This window comes from Aethalodelphis obliquidens, unplaced genomic scaffold (genome assembly GCF_003676395.1).
Source record: "Aethalodelphis obliquidens isolate GAN/ISIS:26980383/991018 unplaced genomic scaffold, ASM367639v1 scaffold1, whole genome shotgun sequence".
NCBI lineage: Eukaryota > Metazoa > Chordata > Mammalia > Artiodactyla > Delphinidae > Aethalodelphis > Aethalodelphis obliquidens.
In genome coordinates, this window is record NW_020837945.1 from 12528780 (window position 1) to 12543938 (window position 15159).

At 50.8% G+C, this 15159-nt stretch overlaps 1 protein-coding gene across 3 annotated transcripts in view; it reads left to right on the forward strand.

Annotated features, from left to right (window-relative positions):
* The window catches only part of URB1 (URB1 ribosome biogenesis factor), a 65045-nt gene that overhangs the window by 15241 nt on the left and 34645 nt on the right, over positions 1 to 15159 (forward strand). For all 3 annotated transcript variants that reach the window (XM_027101298.1, XM_027101301.1, XM_027101305.1), the window contains exons 9-16: positions 3896 to 4091; positions 5756 to 5893; positions 8344 to 8517; positions 9094 to 9223; positions 9940 to 10056; positions 11228 to 11340; positions 13218 to 13337; positions 14738 to 14854. In XM_027101298.1, the coding sequence (XP_026957099.1) occupies positions 3896 to 4091; positions 5756 to 5893; positions 8344 to 8517; positions 9094 to 9223; positions 9940 to 10056; positions 11228 to 11340; positions 13218 to 13337; positions 14738 to 14854 (1105 nt within the window). The remainder of the gene's footprint in view (positions 1 to 3895; positions 4092 to 5755; positions 5894 to 8343; positions 8518 to 9093; positions 9224 to 9939; positions 10057 to 11227; positions 11341 to 13217; positions 13338 to 14737; positions 14855 to 15159) is intronic.

A 15159-nucleotide genomic window follows, 5' to 3' on the forward strand; every position in this document is an offset into this window, starting at 1 on the left:
TGGAAATCTGTTAAATAGCGGAACTGCAGTGGGTTAGAACTAGCATTGTAGGCGTTATCTGACTCATTTTAGGGATGAACTCAGAATAGGACCCAGAGGCTCCTGTTCGTTGTGTGCCCTCGGGGCAGAGTCTCAGGGTAGCAGTTGACTCAGACACACATTGTGAGGTGTCTCACCCGGGAAGGTGCTGTGTGTGTTCACCCGGCAACTGTGTCAGCTGGATCTGAGAATAATTCTGTTACCTCCTCCTTCCCAGAGATGGGGTGCCCTCTCATGCCTCCCTGCAGTCCTAGGTGGGTACCATTGCTACCCCACTTTTGCAGATGAGGAAGATGGGCCCACAGAGGGCAGGCCACTCACCCTGAAAGTGGCAGAGCTCGGACTGGAACCTAGGAGATCTGGTTCCCAGCCCACACTCATGACAGCTACACAGCCCTCGTCTCCTTGGGGTCAGCTGCTGATGAGTTGGGATTTCACAGTTTTGTTTTTACGTTTCATTTCATATTTCACCATTATGATAACATTTCATCAGTAAGGAAACAAAGTCCACAGCTAATGATTTCGATTATGTTCTTTTGGACTTTCTCTTCAGAGTCCTAGATCTATAATACATATCCGTGTTATTAATATTTAAACCAGAACGGCCTACTGTTAGATATATTGTTCATTAACCTGCTTTTTTCCCATTTGACAATTAAGAACATGGGACATATTTTCTGGTCATTATGAATGACCCTTACTTTTACCCCCTTGACATTTTATTATAAGGATAGAGATGGTTTGATTCGGTTTCAACCAGTCAGAAGATGACTGATCCCTCATAAAGGGATTAATTTGGTGGGAATTTTTTTCCCTGCTTGTGGCTTTGAACTTGTTTTGATTCTGTGATTATTATGAGTTAACTTGCCGTCATTCCTTTTTCTTTTAATTTTGTTTTGGTGATGTTGTAGCTTTTCTCTCATCAGTGAGAGTAAGCTTGATTTCTTGCTGAAATGTAAGAGCAGACTTTTTGAGTCTTAATGTAATATAACACCATGCTAAAAAGGCTCTTTTTCCCTATTAAGGAGACCCATAAAATAGATGATCATTTAATGAGCATATTGAATCAACTAGTGGTTGTGTTTAAATAAGCTATGGTTTATGTAAAATCTTTTCAGCCACGGGCAAAAGACAAATGTTTGTGCTTAGGAGAAAGGAAGGGAGTTTTGTTTGTGGGGTGTTAATGGAAAGCTTTGAGAAAATTGAAATGCCTCCTTTCCCAGTGGTCGTAAAGCTCCCTCGTTTCCTGCAGGTCTCTGCAGATGTCGCCACGTCAGAGAGGCCTTCCCGGGCAGCCCTCTTCTGAGATAGTCCTTCCGCTGTCACTGTCCTTTCGCCCGGCCCTTGCTTCTGATGGTGACTTATCACCATCTTGCATATTTATTTATTTGCTTGTTCATTACCCAATAGGCAAGAATTGGTGAGAACAGAGACTAGTCTGTTTTGAATCCCTGTGTGCCTGCCTGGCACATAGTAGGCATTGAAAGCGAGGCATCACAGTGTAGGCAAGGGTTGGCAAACTTTCTCTAAAGGTCCAGATAGTAAGTATTTTAGGGTTAGTGTGCCATACAGCCCCTAGTGTGGCCACTCAGCCGTGCCATTGTGGTACCCAAGCAGCCATGCTGTAAATAAACAAATGGGTGTAACTGTGTTCCAATAAAGCTTTATTGACAAAGGCAGGTGGTGGGCCAGAGCTTGCTGAGCCTTACTGTGGAGGTTCAGAGAACAGTTTCTGGAGTGCCTCTGAGACCTCAGCGGGTTACTGCTCCTCTCTGCCAATGTTGCCTCATCTGTAAAAAGGAAATACAATTAGTGCCCACCTCAGAGAGAGGCAGTGTGTGGTAACTGCCTCGAGCAGTGCCTGGCACGTGTTGCAAACGCTGAATTAAATGCTATTCATTTTATTACATCGTTCATTAAAATTGTGCGTGTGTCTAGTATTTTTGGCACTCTCCGCAAATTTTTTTAAGTTTCTAGGTAAACCTTTTTTTTTTTTTTAATTTATTTTTGGCTGCGTCAGGTCTTAGTTGCGGCACGCAGCATCTTTCATTGTGGCACGCGGGCTTTTCTCTAGTTGCGGCGTCTGGGTTTTCTCTTCTCTAGTTGTGGCACAGGCTCCAGGGCACGTGGGCTCTGTAGTTTGCGGCTCGTGAGCTCTCTAGTTGAGGCATGCAAGCTCAGTAGTTGTGGCACATGGGCTTAGTCGCCCCGTGACATGTGGGATCTAAGTTCCCTGACCAGGGATCGAACCCATGTCCACTGCACTGTAAAGTGGATTCTTTACCACTGGACCCCCAGGGAAGTCCCACTCTTGGCAAATTTAACATTCCATGCATTTGAAAGCACAAACTATGTTTTGCTCATATTTTCCTATTAAGAATTGTAAGCTTTTTAAAGGATAGCTTTCTGATCAAAATTATACTCTAAATTCAATTTTTTTTTTTTTTTTTTTTTTTTTGCGGTACGCAGGCCTCTCACTGTTGTGGCCTCTCCCATTGCGGAGCACAGGCTCTGGATGCGCAGGCCCAGCGGCCATGGCTTATGGGCCCAGCAGCTCCGCAGCATGTGGGATCCTCCCGGACTTGGGCACAAACCCATGTGCCCTGCATCGGCAGGCGGACTCTCAACCACTGTGCCACCAGGGAAGCCCTCTAATTCAATTTTTGAAAAAATTTTATTGTCTGTAAAGTGTCATATTGCATCTTAGTTTTGGTCAGTTTATAAGGGGCTGCAAAACAGTGGTGATCCCAGAAGCCATCAACATGACACGCCAATGAGGCAAATTTTGATTTTTTTCGGGATATTATGACTTTCCAGGGACAAGCAGATATGAAAAGGCATCTTTTCTTAAAAGGTATCTGGGGGTAAAACCTACTTGGCCATGTAGATCCTAGGCCAGGTGCTCCCTTTCTCGAAGTTTTAATGTCTAGGTTTTCCTGTTTTTATCATCTTCTTATATTTTTGAAAACTACTTTGGGACAAGTTTTGACTCTTTTCATACAGTAGATTATTCCCCCTATATTAGCTTCTTTCGGCTGTGAAGTGAAAGTGTAGGAGTTTGAAATTAGCTAGAAACAGAGGAAGCAGAAACCCGTAGAAGGACTCTGTGCCATGTGGTTGAGTTTTAGAAATAATTTTGTGGCACTCTGGACTGTGGCAATTTGTAAGCACTTCATGGGGAAAAAAACGTAATCCTTTTTTTTTTTTTTTTTTTTTTGTGGTATGCAGGCCTCTCACTGTTGTGGCCTCTCCCATTGCAGAGCACAGGCTCTGGACACGCAGGCTCAGCGGCCATGGCTCACGGGCCCAGATGCTCCGCGGCATGTGGGATCTTCCCAGACCGGGGCACGAACCCGCGTCCCCTGCATCGGCAGGCGGACTCTCAACCACTGCGCCACCAGGGAAGCCCAACCGTAATCCTTTTAAAAGAAAAATGCGTTCTCTGTATTTTTATACTTAACGCACACATACATCTTTACATATGTGCTTTTTTGTGTGTGGTTGGAGGGGAGTGGTCAGTAAAATCGCAAAAGAAAATTCTAAAATTTCCTCTTCTTTAAAAGTCAGCTGGAACTCAAGGGAGGGAAGGGCAGGTGGGGAACAGAACGAGGTAGAGACTTTTTCAGCCACTCAGAAGTAGAGGGGTGAAGTTCAGGCCCCCTGGTGGAGAGTGGGAGCCCTACAGACCATGAAACATCTCACTTTCTGCTGGGAGGGAAATTCACCAGAAATGAAATTTGCCCATCACCGTGTCACAGCCGTGTTTACTGAGCAGAGCTACCCCTGTCATCCTGAGCTCTCAGTGCTTTGTGAAGACTCCCTGCTCCCCCCTCTCTCTTCTCTCTCTCCCTGGCAGAGGAGGAAACCTGACTCTCCTGCACTTCCTGCTGGGTTTGAAAACTGCAGCAGACGATGAGCTGGTCGCTGAACTTGTGGTGAACATCCTGAAAGTGTGCCCGGACTTACTGAACAAGTACTTCAAGGAAGTGACGTTTTCCTTTCTCCCAAGGGTGCAGTCCACTTGGTCCAGTAACATCAAACTGCTAAACAAGGTGAAGGCTATGGGCATTTCGAAGTCTGCAAGATGGGGTCGTGGGCGGGTGGGTGTGAGGAGTTGGTAGCGGTGAGGGGTGAGTGACATTCTGATAAGCTCTGCAGGGTGAGGAACTTCTTTCAGCCGTTCTTCGGGGTGTATTTTAGATGATGCTAATTTGGTGTCTTTATCCTCTAAGGACATTTGACTTTTCACTGAGCTGAATTTTGAGGTTTATGCTTTTGAATCGGTTGAGCCAGTTTCATCTTCTTCAACCAGATTTTGCTCAGAGTGAGATCTTGATGAGTTTCGGCACAGTTGGGCTGGAATTAGTGAAGTGTCTGAACTGTACAATAGTTTTTAAAGATTGCCATTTCAGGTACTTAGAACAACTTGAAATAAGCTGTGAATTGGTGGTCTGTTCAAGTGGGTATGAATTCATTTCCATCTGATCATGGGTCAACCTCCCCTCACCTACCAGAGGGAGTGCCTGCTACAGATTCTTAGGCAGCACTGCCCCGCTCGCTTCACCTCCCTCTGTCTCTCTCTGTCTCTCTCTCTGTCTCTGTCTCTCTCGCGCGCTCTCTCTCTCTCTCTCTCTCTCTCTCTGTCTCTTTCTCTCTCTCTGTCTCTCTCTCTCTGTCTCTGTCTCTCTCTCTCTCTCTCTCTGTCTCTCTCTCTGTCTCTCTCTCTCTCTCTGTCTCTCTCTCTGTCTCTCTCTCTCTCGCTCTCTCTCGCTCTCTCTCTCTCTCTCTCTGATTTATGGACTGCCTAATGGTGACACACCTGGGATTATTTTCTTGTGCTTTGACCTGGGCATGGGGTTACCTGTAAAACAAACTTTTATTCACATAGTCCCTTATTTTCCTTGAATGCCTGTGTGTGCGGTGGTCCCAGCGTGTATTTGGGTGTTCGCTTTTTTTTCTTTTTATGGCCACACCACATGGCTTGCAGGATCTTAGTTCCCTACCAGGGATCGAACCTGCACCCTTGGCAGTGAAAGCGCTGAGTCCTAACCATTGGACCACCAGGGAATTCCCTCCCAGTGTGTATTTGGGACAAGAAGGAGGCACTCTGCCCCCCACTTTGGTGACGGTATCCCTGTGACCACCACCCCTGTCGGGAGCTGCCCTGCCGCTGCTCTCCGGAGGGGCAGGGGCAGGTGCACGGCCGTCGCAGGGCAGGATGGGAGTCCTTGCTTCTCTGTCTTCTAGCCTCATGGCCCTAGAGAAATTACTTAGACTCATCGAGGTCCAGTTTTGTCATCTGTAAACATGTTTTATCTTGATAGAAAATATCCCTACCCCAAAGTGTTGTCATAAAGTGTTGAAAAGATGACATACTTTGTTAGGTGCCTGCCAAGTGCAGTAACTGGTGAGTAGATAATCGGTTGTGAGTTCTAGCAGTGACTTGTTTGCCATCAGAGGTTTTAAGAGGCTCCCCAGACCACAGACCAGGCTTTCCTTTGAAGGTCGCTGTCCCCAGTAACAGTCTCATGACCCGACTTGTCTCTAACAAGTGGATTTTGGGGTTAATATTCCAGACCTTGTGGCGAGCCTTGGACCTTTATTACTGTAGTTGTTTCACTGCAGTGGCTTTACTGTTGGGTGCCTGCAATTAGACAGACTCAGGCTTGAAAGCTAACCTCCGCCACCAGCTCATTCTCTGTTCTCCCTTCCCTAGATCTACGCCGCCCAGCCAGACATCTCCCGGGCGTTTCAGACCAGAGAGTTCATCCCGCTTCCCCGGCTCCTGGCCATGGTGATGGTGACCACCGTGCCCCTGGTGTGCAATAAGATCATGTTCACCCAAGCACTGAACGTGAGTGGGGACCCTGCCTCCAGACTCTCTCCCGCTTGCCCCACCGGCCGTGCTGGGGACTGTGCTGAGAATACCGGCCTGCATGCACTGGTTCGTGCTTTGTCGGAGCCTCTGAGGCTTTCCATGGGTCCACTCGCCCGCGGACGGTGCCCTGGGGCCCGAGGCACGTGCCTGCCCTGCTCCAGCACAGAGCCGGGACGGCAGGACCCCTCCATGGCTCTGGGCCTTCCCAAGGGTGGGAGGGGAAGCGTGCTTGGCTACAGCCTAATGTCATGTGTTAAAGTCTCACAATTTAGGAGCTCTGGTTAGGGCAGGACTGAAATTTGCCCAGCAAATCCTTTCTTTTGTGGGTTAAATGAATAGTGTTAAGTTTTCTAGGGAACATTTACTTTGAGGACCAGCTGTTGCAGGAGTTTGGGGAGGACATGTTCAAGGAAAAAATTGATACTTCAAGTCCATGTCATTATTTATTATAAAGGTTCCCAAGTCCCATCAGAAACCAGAGGGACCCTTGCATTTTTCACCATAAATCATGGCCTTAGGTGAACAGCCATGAATTGTTGGCATACACGGGTCCTAGGCCAGCCAGCCCCTCCTAAACCCAGGTTGCCTCGAGACCCGCCTGGGGGAGACCAGGTGCTCAGAGGAGTGCAGGGCCTGGGCTTTCCTCGGTGTGGGCGGAGTCCCCATCCTTCAGGCAGGCTGGACCAGGGTCTGCCGTGGTGGGTCGGCTCCGGTGGTGGTGGGGCAGTTACCGTAAATTGGCGAGGACTCACTGGACTGTGCGGTGGGATTGAGCATTTCTTGATACCCATCCAGGGGTTGTGCTGAGAGTGGCCAGGGGGCCGTGGGGAGGCGCTGGAGTAAAGAGGAAGCGGCCTGGGTGGGACCAGCCAGGAAGGCCTTTTGCCGTGGTTGCCGAATCCTAGAACCAAGGCCCCAGCCAGCTTGCCCATCTGTTCTGTGAGAGGCACAAGGTATCTTATTCCAGGGACTTGCAAAGTAGAGTTGAAAGGAAGGTGTCCTGATGCTGCCTCCTCACGGGTAGAAGACAGTTTCAATCGGGCCGGCTGCATTTACACTCCCCCTCGAGCTGACCCCGCTACACACCCCAGTCTGGGATATAAAAGGCCGTCTCGCTCCCTGTCACGCTGTTTCAGGAGCGAGGGGTTGTGCCCCTAGGGGGTGTTGCATCCGCCGGACGGGGTGGCCGTGGGGCGGGGAGAGCACGTGGCCTCCTCTCCTGCCGAGGCTGCCGTCCTGTGCAGGCCCAGGGCCAGCGGAGGGGAAGCCACAGCTTCGCCTTCTCGCCACTGGCGCTTTCTGAGCTGTGACAGTGTGTTCGTACAAGTGACACCAGAGACAGGTGTGTCTGGGGGGTGGACTTAGGAGTGCGTGGGGTTTTTTAATGACGTTTTTCTTGTATTCTTCACGGCGTTATCTGCAGAATTTTAATGGCGTATATTTTAGATCAGAAAGAAAAGAGTGAGCTTGTTTTAGAAACGGGAAACAAGAACGTGTTTGGAGACAGGGTCTCAGGCTGTTGACTGAGCTTTGCGCTCCAAGCTGGTGGGTGTAACACTCGTTTGGGTCCTGCCTTTGAAGTGATGATGGGGTGGGTGTGGTTGTTGGTTTAAGACATTTAACGTAGCGCTGCTTTAGCGTACAACGTCCATGTAAAATGAGACGCCAGCCAGCTGGAGTGCTGGGGGCCTGGGGTGTTATTACACTGAAGGCCCGTCAGAAAACCTTCTTGTTTCTACCAGACTGTAAAGCTGCAGCATCCCAGCTTGTGCTCCCTGGACTTCTCTGTACATGGGAGTCACCCGGGGCTGATGGCATTGGGCTGGCTGGGCCTGAGATCGAACGTGTCTCCCAAGTGCCCATCCTCGCTGCTGCTGGCCCAGGGACATACTGCCACCGGCCGGGGACTAGCCTTTCCCCCTTTGTGGTAATAGCACAGGTTCTTGAACCTCTTCAGCGAGTGAGGATTTTGAAGGCCCTCCTGGCTGTCTGAATCCAGGTAGAGAGTCTGGATGTGGGGGGCCTGGGGTGGAGGCTGTGCGCCTAGAGGTGGCTGGCCGGACTCAGGTGCCTGGTGCCCTTGCCCATCATCTCTCCACCTGACGATAAGTGGAGAGGCCGGTGGTCCCGGTGGGATCTCGGCTGTTGTCGAGGCAGGTAATCTGTGGAGCCGAGTGGTGGTCAGGGAAGACGTTACCAAAAACAGAACAGCAGTTAAGAATAACCATCGGACGCCACCTTTAGTAACTGTGCTCCCGGCACCTGCTGAGGTCACATCTGCAGGAGGTGAAGTGGGCAGGGTCCCCGGGCCACCTCTGCACAGCGCAGAGGTCCGGCGGGCTCCTGGGGAGGGCCAGGGCCTGGGCGCTCCGTGTCCACCAGCGCGGCCCGAAGACACTTGTGGATTTACCTCTTTTTCTTCCCAGCTGGACAGCAAATCAGTGAAACACACAGCTTTGTCCCTTATTTCCGTCATTTTGGAGAGAGCCTTAAAGACCATTGACTACTGCCTGAATACAGGGGCCTGGCAGGAGTCGGGCGTGTACACGGCCGCGATGATGGAGGACTTTGTGCGGCTCTTCAGAGAAGCCCTGAGCAAGGTAGGCCCGGGAGCCAGGCTTGGGCTTTGCTTACAGGGTCACAGGCGAGCACACCAGAGGGAAAAGGCAAGCTTGGGGGCCCAGAGGGCGGGTGCGAAGTGAAGGGGAGGGGTTGGGGCGCCCCTGGGACTCAGGTCCCATAAGGACTGGGGCTGCAGTGATGGGAGGCCTGCTCCTTCCTCCCTGGGGCTCGGTCTGGTGAGCAGGGAGCCCAGGCGTCCGCAGACCGGGTGGCTGCCCGGAAGAGCCAAGGGCTTGCTGGGCTGGGTACCCGCAGCCGGACGTAAGGATGAGTTTCTTGGTTCCCAGTGTCTGGCTCCGGTGAACAAGTCTTCAGGGGTTTGTTTTAATGATTGGTGCTGTGTTTTCACCAAATTCTTACAGTGTTCATTTCTGGGAATTATACCCCAAACCAGAGCTCGCAGAGGCTGGGACCTCTTTCGGTCACACACACACACTTGCACATGCTGGCCCCTCTCCTCTGTTCTTTGCTTCTCCTTGTTAGTGGGTTCCGTTCATTTGTTTCTCTTCCTTTTAAAGGTGACTGGCTTTTTGTTTCTCTGTTTTCCCTTTTAGATTTTACCAGATCTGAATGCCATCGTGTGGGTCTGGCAGTCACTTAGGAAGCAGGAGACAGAACAGGATGACGAGAAAGCAAAGAAAAGGGGCAACAAGACCCCTGCTACCTGCGTGGCTCCCCAGAGCGGTGAGGGGCCTCTTCTGTTTGCAGATACCACTGACACAGGCAGCCTGGGAGCCTCCTGTCCAGAGGGGCTGATCTAGAGGGACTTGTGAAGGCCTCTCTGGCTCTGAATGAATCCTGTGTCCTTCTTTGCTTGGGGAGAAGAATGAGCATGGCATTGTACATTGAGTTTTTTGTAACATCTGTTAGAAATGTGCCCAAGATTTATGCAAGCACTGTGTCTCTCTAAAAACTTGTATGATGAGTGCGATGTGCTCTGGCCTTTCCGTGAGGGAGGAGGCCTCTCTTTTGTTCTGCGGATGGCGGTGGGCTACATGGTCCCCCTGGAAATAAGATGTGTTGAATGAGACCTTGTCCCTGGTGAAGCGGTGGGCTTCACGTCTTATATCTCTGTCCTGTTTCATCCTTGCGCAGCCCTGTAGGGGTAGGCACTGCTGCGTGTCCCCATTTTTCAGACGAGGACGCTGAAGCAGAGAGACAGAGTAGCTTTACCCTGTCCGAGTTCACAGCTGTGAAATTGGGATTTAGACCCAGCCTGTTTGAACAGCTCTGACTTTTACCACATTGACTCCTTGAACCTCGCTCCATGGGGATCTGTCTGCAGCCTCAGTGTTCCACATACAGTTGACCGTGATGGGTCACGGGTGGTTCGATCACTCACTGATTGAGGACAGAGAGCAAGCGTGTTTCCTGATTCAAGCTGTTTAATTCTGGTTCAGATGATGCAGAAACCATTCTTCTGAAAGCCGCCCTGCTCCAGGTCATCTGCCTCTACCAGAAGGTGGTCCCGCACGTGGTCATGCAGTACAACTTTGACTTCAGCAAGCTCCTGAAAGGTGCGTCTCGAGGGATGGTGGGCGCCCCTCCGCTGGTCCTGCCAGTGGGGGTGAAAGAAGGAAGTGTGGGTAAACTGGAGCAGAGGCTCCGGCGCCAAGGACCGGGAAGGCTGCTGGGCACTGTGGCCGGCGTGTGTGATCCAGCAGCCTGGCTGTTTTCATCTGGACCAATGTGTTTTAAATAGCTGGTCTTCCTTAAGGAGATATCAGATGAACACTTGGCAGCCTCAAGAGAGAAGGGAGAAGCCAGCCAGGCTGAGTTGCCTGCCGTGGGTGATAGACAGATGAGATTATGTGATGTTAATTCTAAAGCCTCTTTGCAAAGGAAGAGGGGTGCAGAAATGAAGCCCCTTAGAAGGAGGTCCCGTTCACGCACAGGCACTTCTGACATGGTTACTCGTATTTTACCCAGTGAAGTTCAAACCGCATCTTGTAAAAGTAACATTATGCTTGTCTGGCCACGTTTCCTTGATGGAAAAGTTTGTCTAATAGAACTGACTTTGTAATTGGGCCTACGGAGGAAGACTTGCGGAAATACCATTCTTGGAATTTATATAAGCTACTGAAATAATCCTATTCAAAAAGCTGTAGTTAACTTTTTGATGGTTTAAAGGCAAAAAGTTCTCTTGCTGTGAGAATATGAGATTTACTATAAAGTGGCCATTTAACATCTGGTACCACGTCCTTCCCGAGCAAAGGATTAACCCAGAAATCAGGCCAGAGGCTGAGGACCCTGTGTCAGACCCAGGCGGCCGCAGGCTGTGCACAAGATGCTTGCCGTCTAGGGAGCAAGGCCTGTGCCCCGCACCAGGGGTCACACTCACGAGAGACTGTACCTGGAGGGCAGTGTGCACTGGGGGCTTTGAGCTGTAGGAAGAGGTCAATGTGGGCCGAGTGCAGGGAAGGGCAGGCAGCACCCCCACTCTTTGGTGAAGGATTTGGATAGACCTTGGGACGGGGGGGATGTGTCAGTGAGGTGTGTAGGCAGGAGACTGGGCACAGCCTGTGTCAGGGTGACCACAGGACAAGGACGGGCAGAACCCCCACATCTTCTGCCTAGTTCCCTGGACAGTTCCCTGTCCCATCCTCGTGGCCAGGGCAGCAGTAGCTGGGCCCCCGCGCCCGCCCCCACCCCCGATGTCTCATCTGTGTTCGTCTTTCCCACCCACAGGCATCATCTCAGAGGAGGGCCTGCGTGAGGAGGTGCCTGTCACCCTGCAGCACCTTGTTCTCAAGGTGGCCCTGGCACTGCCCGCCAGCAAGTTTCTGTGGTTAAAGGCCCAGGTAGGAGGCCGTGACCCCGCCTCTGTTGTTAGCTCACCTGCAGGCTCCTCGGCTTTCTGGCCTGGGAATTTCTAGCTGCATCAGAACCCTGACTGCTGGTTGCGAAGGAAGACGTTGACGGTTCTCCTTTTAGAGAGAAGCCTCTAGAGCGGAGGCCAGGTCCTGATTTGTGAACCAGGAATCTCTTTGCTTTGCAAAGTAAGGTGCTTAGCTATCCTTACTGAAAAGATATTATTGTTGGGTGTTGGGTGGTTTTTTTTTACTTTTTTTCTCTTGACTCTTTTACATTCTTCTTGTCCTTTAAAAACCCTTTTGGAAATAAACAAAATACATTTCCTTCTCCTTTGTCCTCATCCTGGAAGGACTTAAGACAGAGATGGGAATAGACACCAGGCCACCAGAGGGTTGAGGCTGGTGGAAAAATCAGTAAAGATGGCTGGCGTTGTTTTCTGTGTCTTTGCTAACGTCTTCTAGGATTTCTGGAGAACATAATGTTGAATCGTAAAGGGAACTCAAGATGTAACAGATATTTCCCTCTGCATTTAAACACAGGACGCCATGTCACTTCTATCCAAAGAGGGAAAGTGACCAGGCCCAATGAAGCCTTGTCTGCGTGTGTTTCTGAGTAGCTCAGAGGACTTGTTTCAATGGCTTACCGTCTTCTTTGAGTCCTTGTATGGAGCCAGCAGTGCGGAAACGTACCCTGGCACTTTCAGAGGTGCTATTTCCAGAGGGTGGAAGAACACCGTGGCCCTGGGATCCCTGTGCTCCCCTCAGTCCTCTTTCTGAGGCTCGCCTGCCTCACGGTTGAGGACGGTTCTCACTGAGAACTTACCGAATGCCAGGCTCGGCATGAGTGTGCCATGTATCATCTCACTTATCACCACTTACAGACGAGACAGCTGGAGCGCAGAGTGGTTAGGAGGCTTCCGTGCGGTCCCGGCCGCAAGTAGGGGATCCAGGATTGGACCCAGGCAGCGTTGCCCAGACCCTGCTCTCAACTTGACAACCCCCGTGAGGTCGCTGCCAGGACCCCAGTGGGATGGCGGATGAGTCTGGGGTGTTTAGTTTTTTACCCCAGCTGAACTGGGCCGTTGGGGTCTTGAGGATTTAGTTGGAAAGGGAACAGAGGCCTCTTACCTCGAAAGAACTGGTATTAACCTATTAGTTTATATCCCATGCTTCATGTTTTGCTCATAAGATGGGTCTGCTGGGCTTTGGGAACAATAGCCCTCATGTGCTCAGATCAGGGCTGCAGGGACGCTCCAGGGAGACACAGATGCATCGGGGTCTGGGCTGGGAATCTGGAGCGCCATGTGTTCAAAGCCCAGAAGCCTTTGTTAAGAGGCTTGCTTGCGTGTAAGGAACCGATTATGTCCGCGCCGGCATCTTGCTGAAGTGCAGCAAGCCTGGCGTTGGACGGAGTCAGGCAGCCCTGGGTGGTGTGTTTTCCCGCCAGCCACCCGCCGCCAGCCAGTGCTGTGTCTGCACCAGGGCTCCTGGGCTTGAGTCCCACGTCGGTCATTAAACGGCCATCACCTCCTTGTGCCTCAGTGTCTGCACATGTGAAATGGGGGTGACGGTTGTCCCCACCGCAGGCCTGTTGGGAGGACAAAGTGAGTCAGTGTATGTGAAGCACCTGAAGGGCCCCCGTGCTTCCTGCTGTGACTGTTGTTAACTACAGCTGCGTTCGGGGGTGTGGGAGGAGCTCCTAACTCCTGAGGTCCCTCGTGTAGAGCATCCCGGCAGGCTTGCCGAGTGGTGGTTAAAATGAGATGAGATGAGAGGCCGGGAAGAACACTGGGCATGCAGTACCTGTTCGCTCAGCAAGCAGTGGCCTTTATTACATTTATAATATTCTATTCTTCAAACTCCAGGAAGGCCCAGATGCAGAAATTATTGGAGGAAAGCGATCCGTGTTTTACTTACTGATGAAGATGTTTGTGACCAGTAGCCATTCGCATCTCAAGTCATCAACCAAACTTCTGATCGTGAAGGTGAGCCTTTTCTACCAGTTCCTAGTTCTAGAAGCGTTTTGTACAATCTTGCTTATAGTAGATGCTTAGTCAACAGTTGTTGAATTAAGGATGTATTAAGACTGTTACAATTTAAAAACAGAAGGTTTTATGGCAGTTTTAATGTATTCTGTCGTAACCTGGCTGTGTTCCCAAGAGGCAACCTGGTGAAATGGGAAAAGCGGGCACTTTGAAGTCCTGTTCCAAGATTTGAGTCCTGGTTCTGCTGTTCCTGGGTGGCACTGGACAAATTGCTTAACCTCTCTGAACTTAGTTTTTTCGTGGTGAACGGGAATAACAAAGCTGTAGGATTGCAAGGGAGGTTAGGTGTGATCAAATAGTAGGCCATGCCTGGCACATTCTAGACTCAGTAAACGTTAGGTTTCGGCCCTCTGGGGAACAATTTAATGGGCGATGCCTCTTCCCTCAGCTCCAGACTCAGCCTCCTCCAGGGCCCTGGCGATTGACCGCAGCCGTCACCCACAGCACAGGTGTCGCCAGAGTCAGCGGAAGGGAATGAGGAGTTTGTTGGCGTCTCTTCTTTCTTACACTTGAACTCATTTTCCAGGGCTACGTCAGGTCTTGCTGCAGCTCTAGGAAATCTGGTTCCTTGGTTCCACTGGGCAGCAGACATCCTGGTCAGGGCCGGGGCCGGGCGGGTTGCTAGAAGAATCACATTCATTGTATTCAGGGCACAGAGATTTCACCTTTGAAGTGCCAGTAGTCTTGCCACCCTTCAACCTCGCCTGAGCTGCGTGGAGGACGCGAAAGTCTAGGTCGTGACCTCTGCAAGTTTGGGCAGGTGTGATTTCATGATCACTCCCTGCATGTGGGTGGAATGGCACGTCAGGCTCTCCCTCGGAGCACTCTGTGCAGGGCTCATGCCGAGGGGCTGCTGCGACCCCGAGTTCTGTCGTCGGGCCATTTGGGGATGTCATTTAACCAAGTCCCGCCTCGTAACACGTTCTGCTCCCTTAGAACAGAAGTAAGGTGGTGCTTCTGGCCCAGGCCTGGGTCTCGAGAAGCCACGTTGAGAAGATTCGGCCTGACTGGGCCACTGTCCTGGAGAATTTCATGCAGGCTGAGGGCTGAGTGGCTGGGAGGAGTCAAGTCCCAGGTTGGAAAGCAGACTTTCAAGTAGCAGTGGGATATTTTCCCTTTTTATTATTTAGGAGTTGAAGGAGAGGAATAAGCAGCAGTGAGACGAGGGACTGTGTTCTCCTTGATCGAGCCCAGAGCGACCTCTTTTCCTCGTTTCCCTCGACAGTGGGGGTTGTTCTGAAGCGCAGCTTTTAGGATAAAACTGGACGGAACTTTTACCCCCTCTGTGCTCCGTGGTCTCAGAGGACCCACGGAAAGCGGGTTCTTCCCTGATGTTTCAGATCCTGCGGGACACAGGGGTGTTTGAGCACACCTGGCAGGAGCTGGAGCTGTGGCTGGAACACCTGGATGACACCGAGCAGGAGAACAAGGAGGCCGTGATTCAGTTTTTGGAACGCGTGAGCACGTATTTCCCACGTACAGAAGCACGTTCAGGACGGCGTCCTAAGTGACCCTCAGTATGGTTAAGGCATTTCTGATGTGCCAGAGCCCAGAGGCCTCTCCTCCTGACTCACTGCCTAATTCTTGCTGAGATGTCAGAACGATTTAGTTTTAGAATCTGTAAAATGGGACTGTATCACTGTGTGCTGTTAACTTCCTTTTGGGCGTTTGTTTTTGTAGGAGGGATTAGGGGTACACTAAGAGCGGTATTAAAAGCAATAGCCTGATGTGAAAAGGAGATATTTTAAAAAAATCTACAACA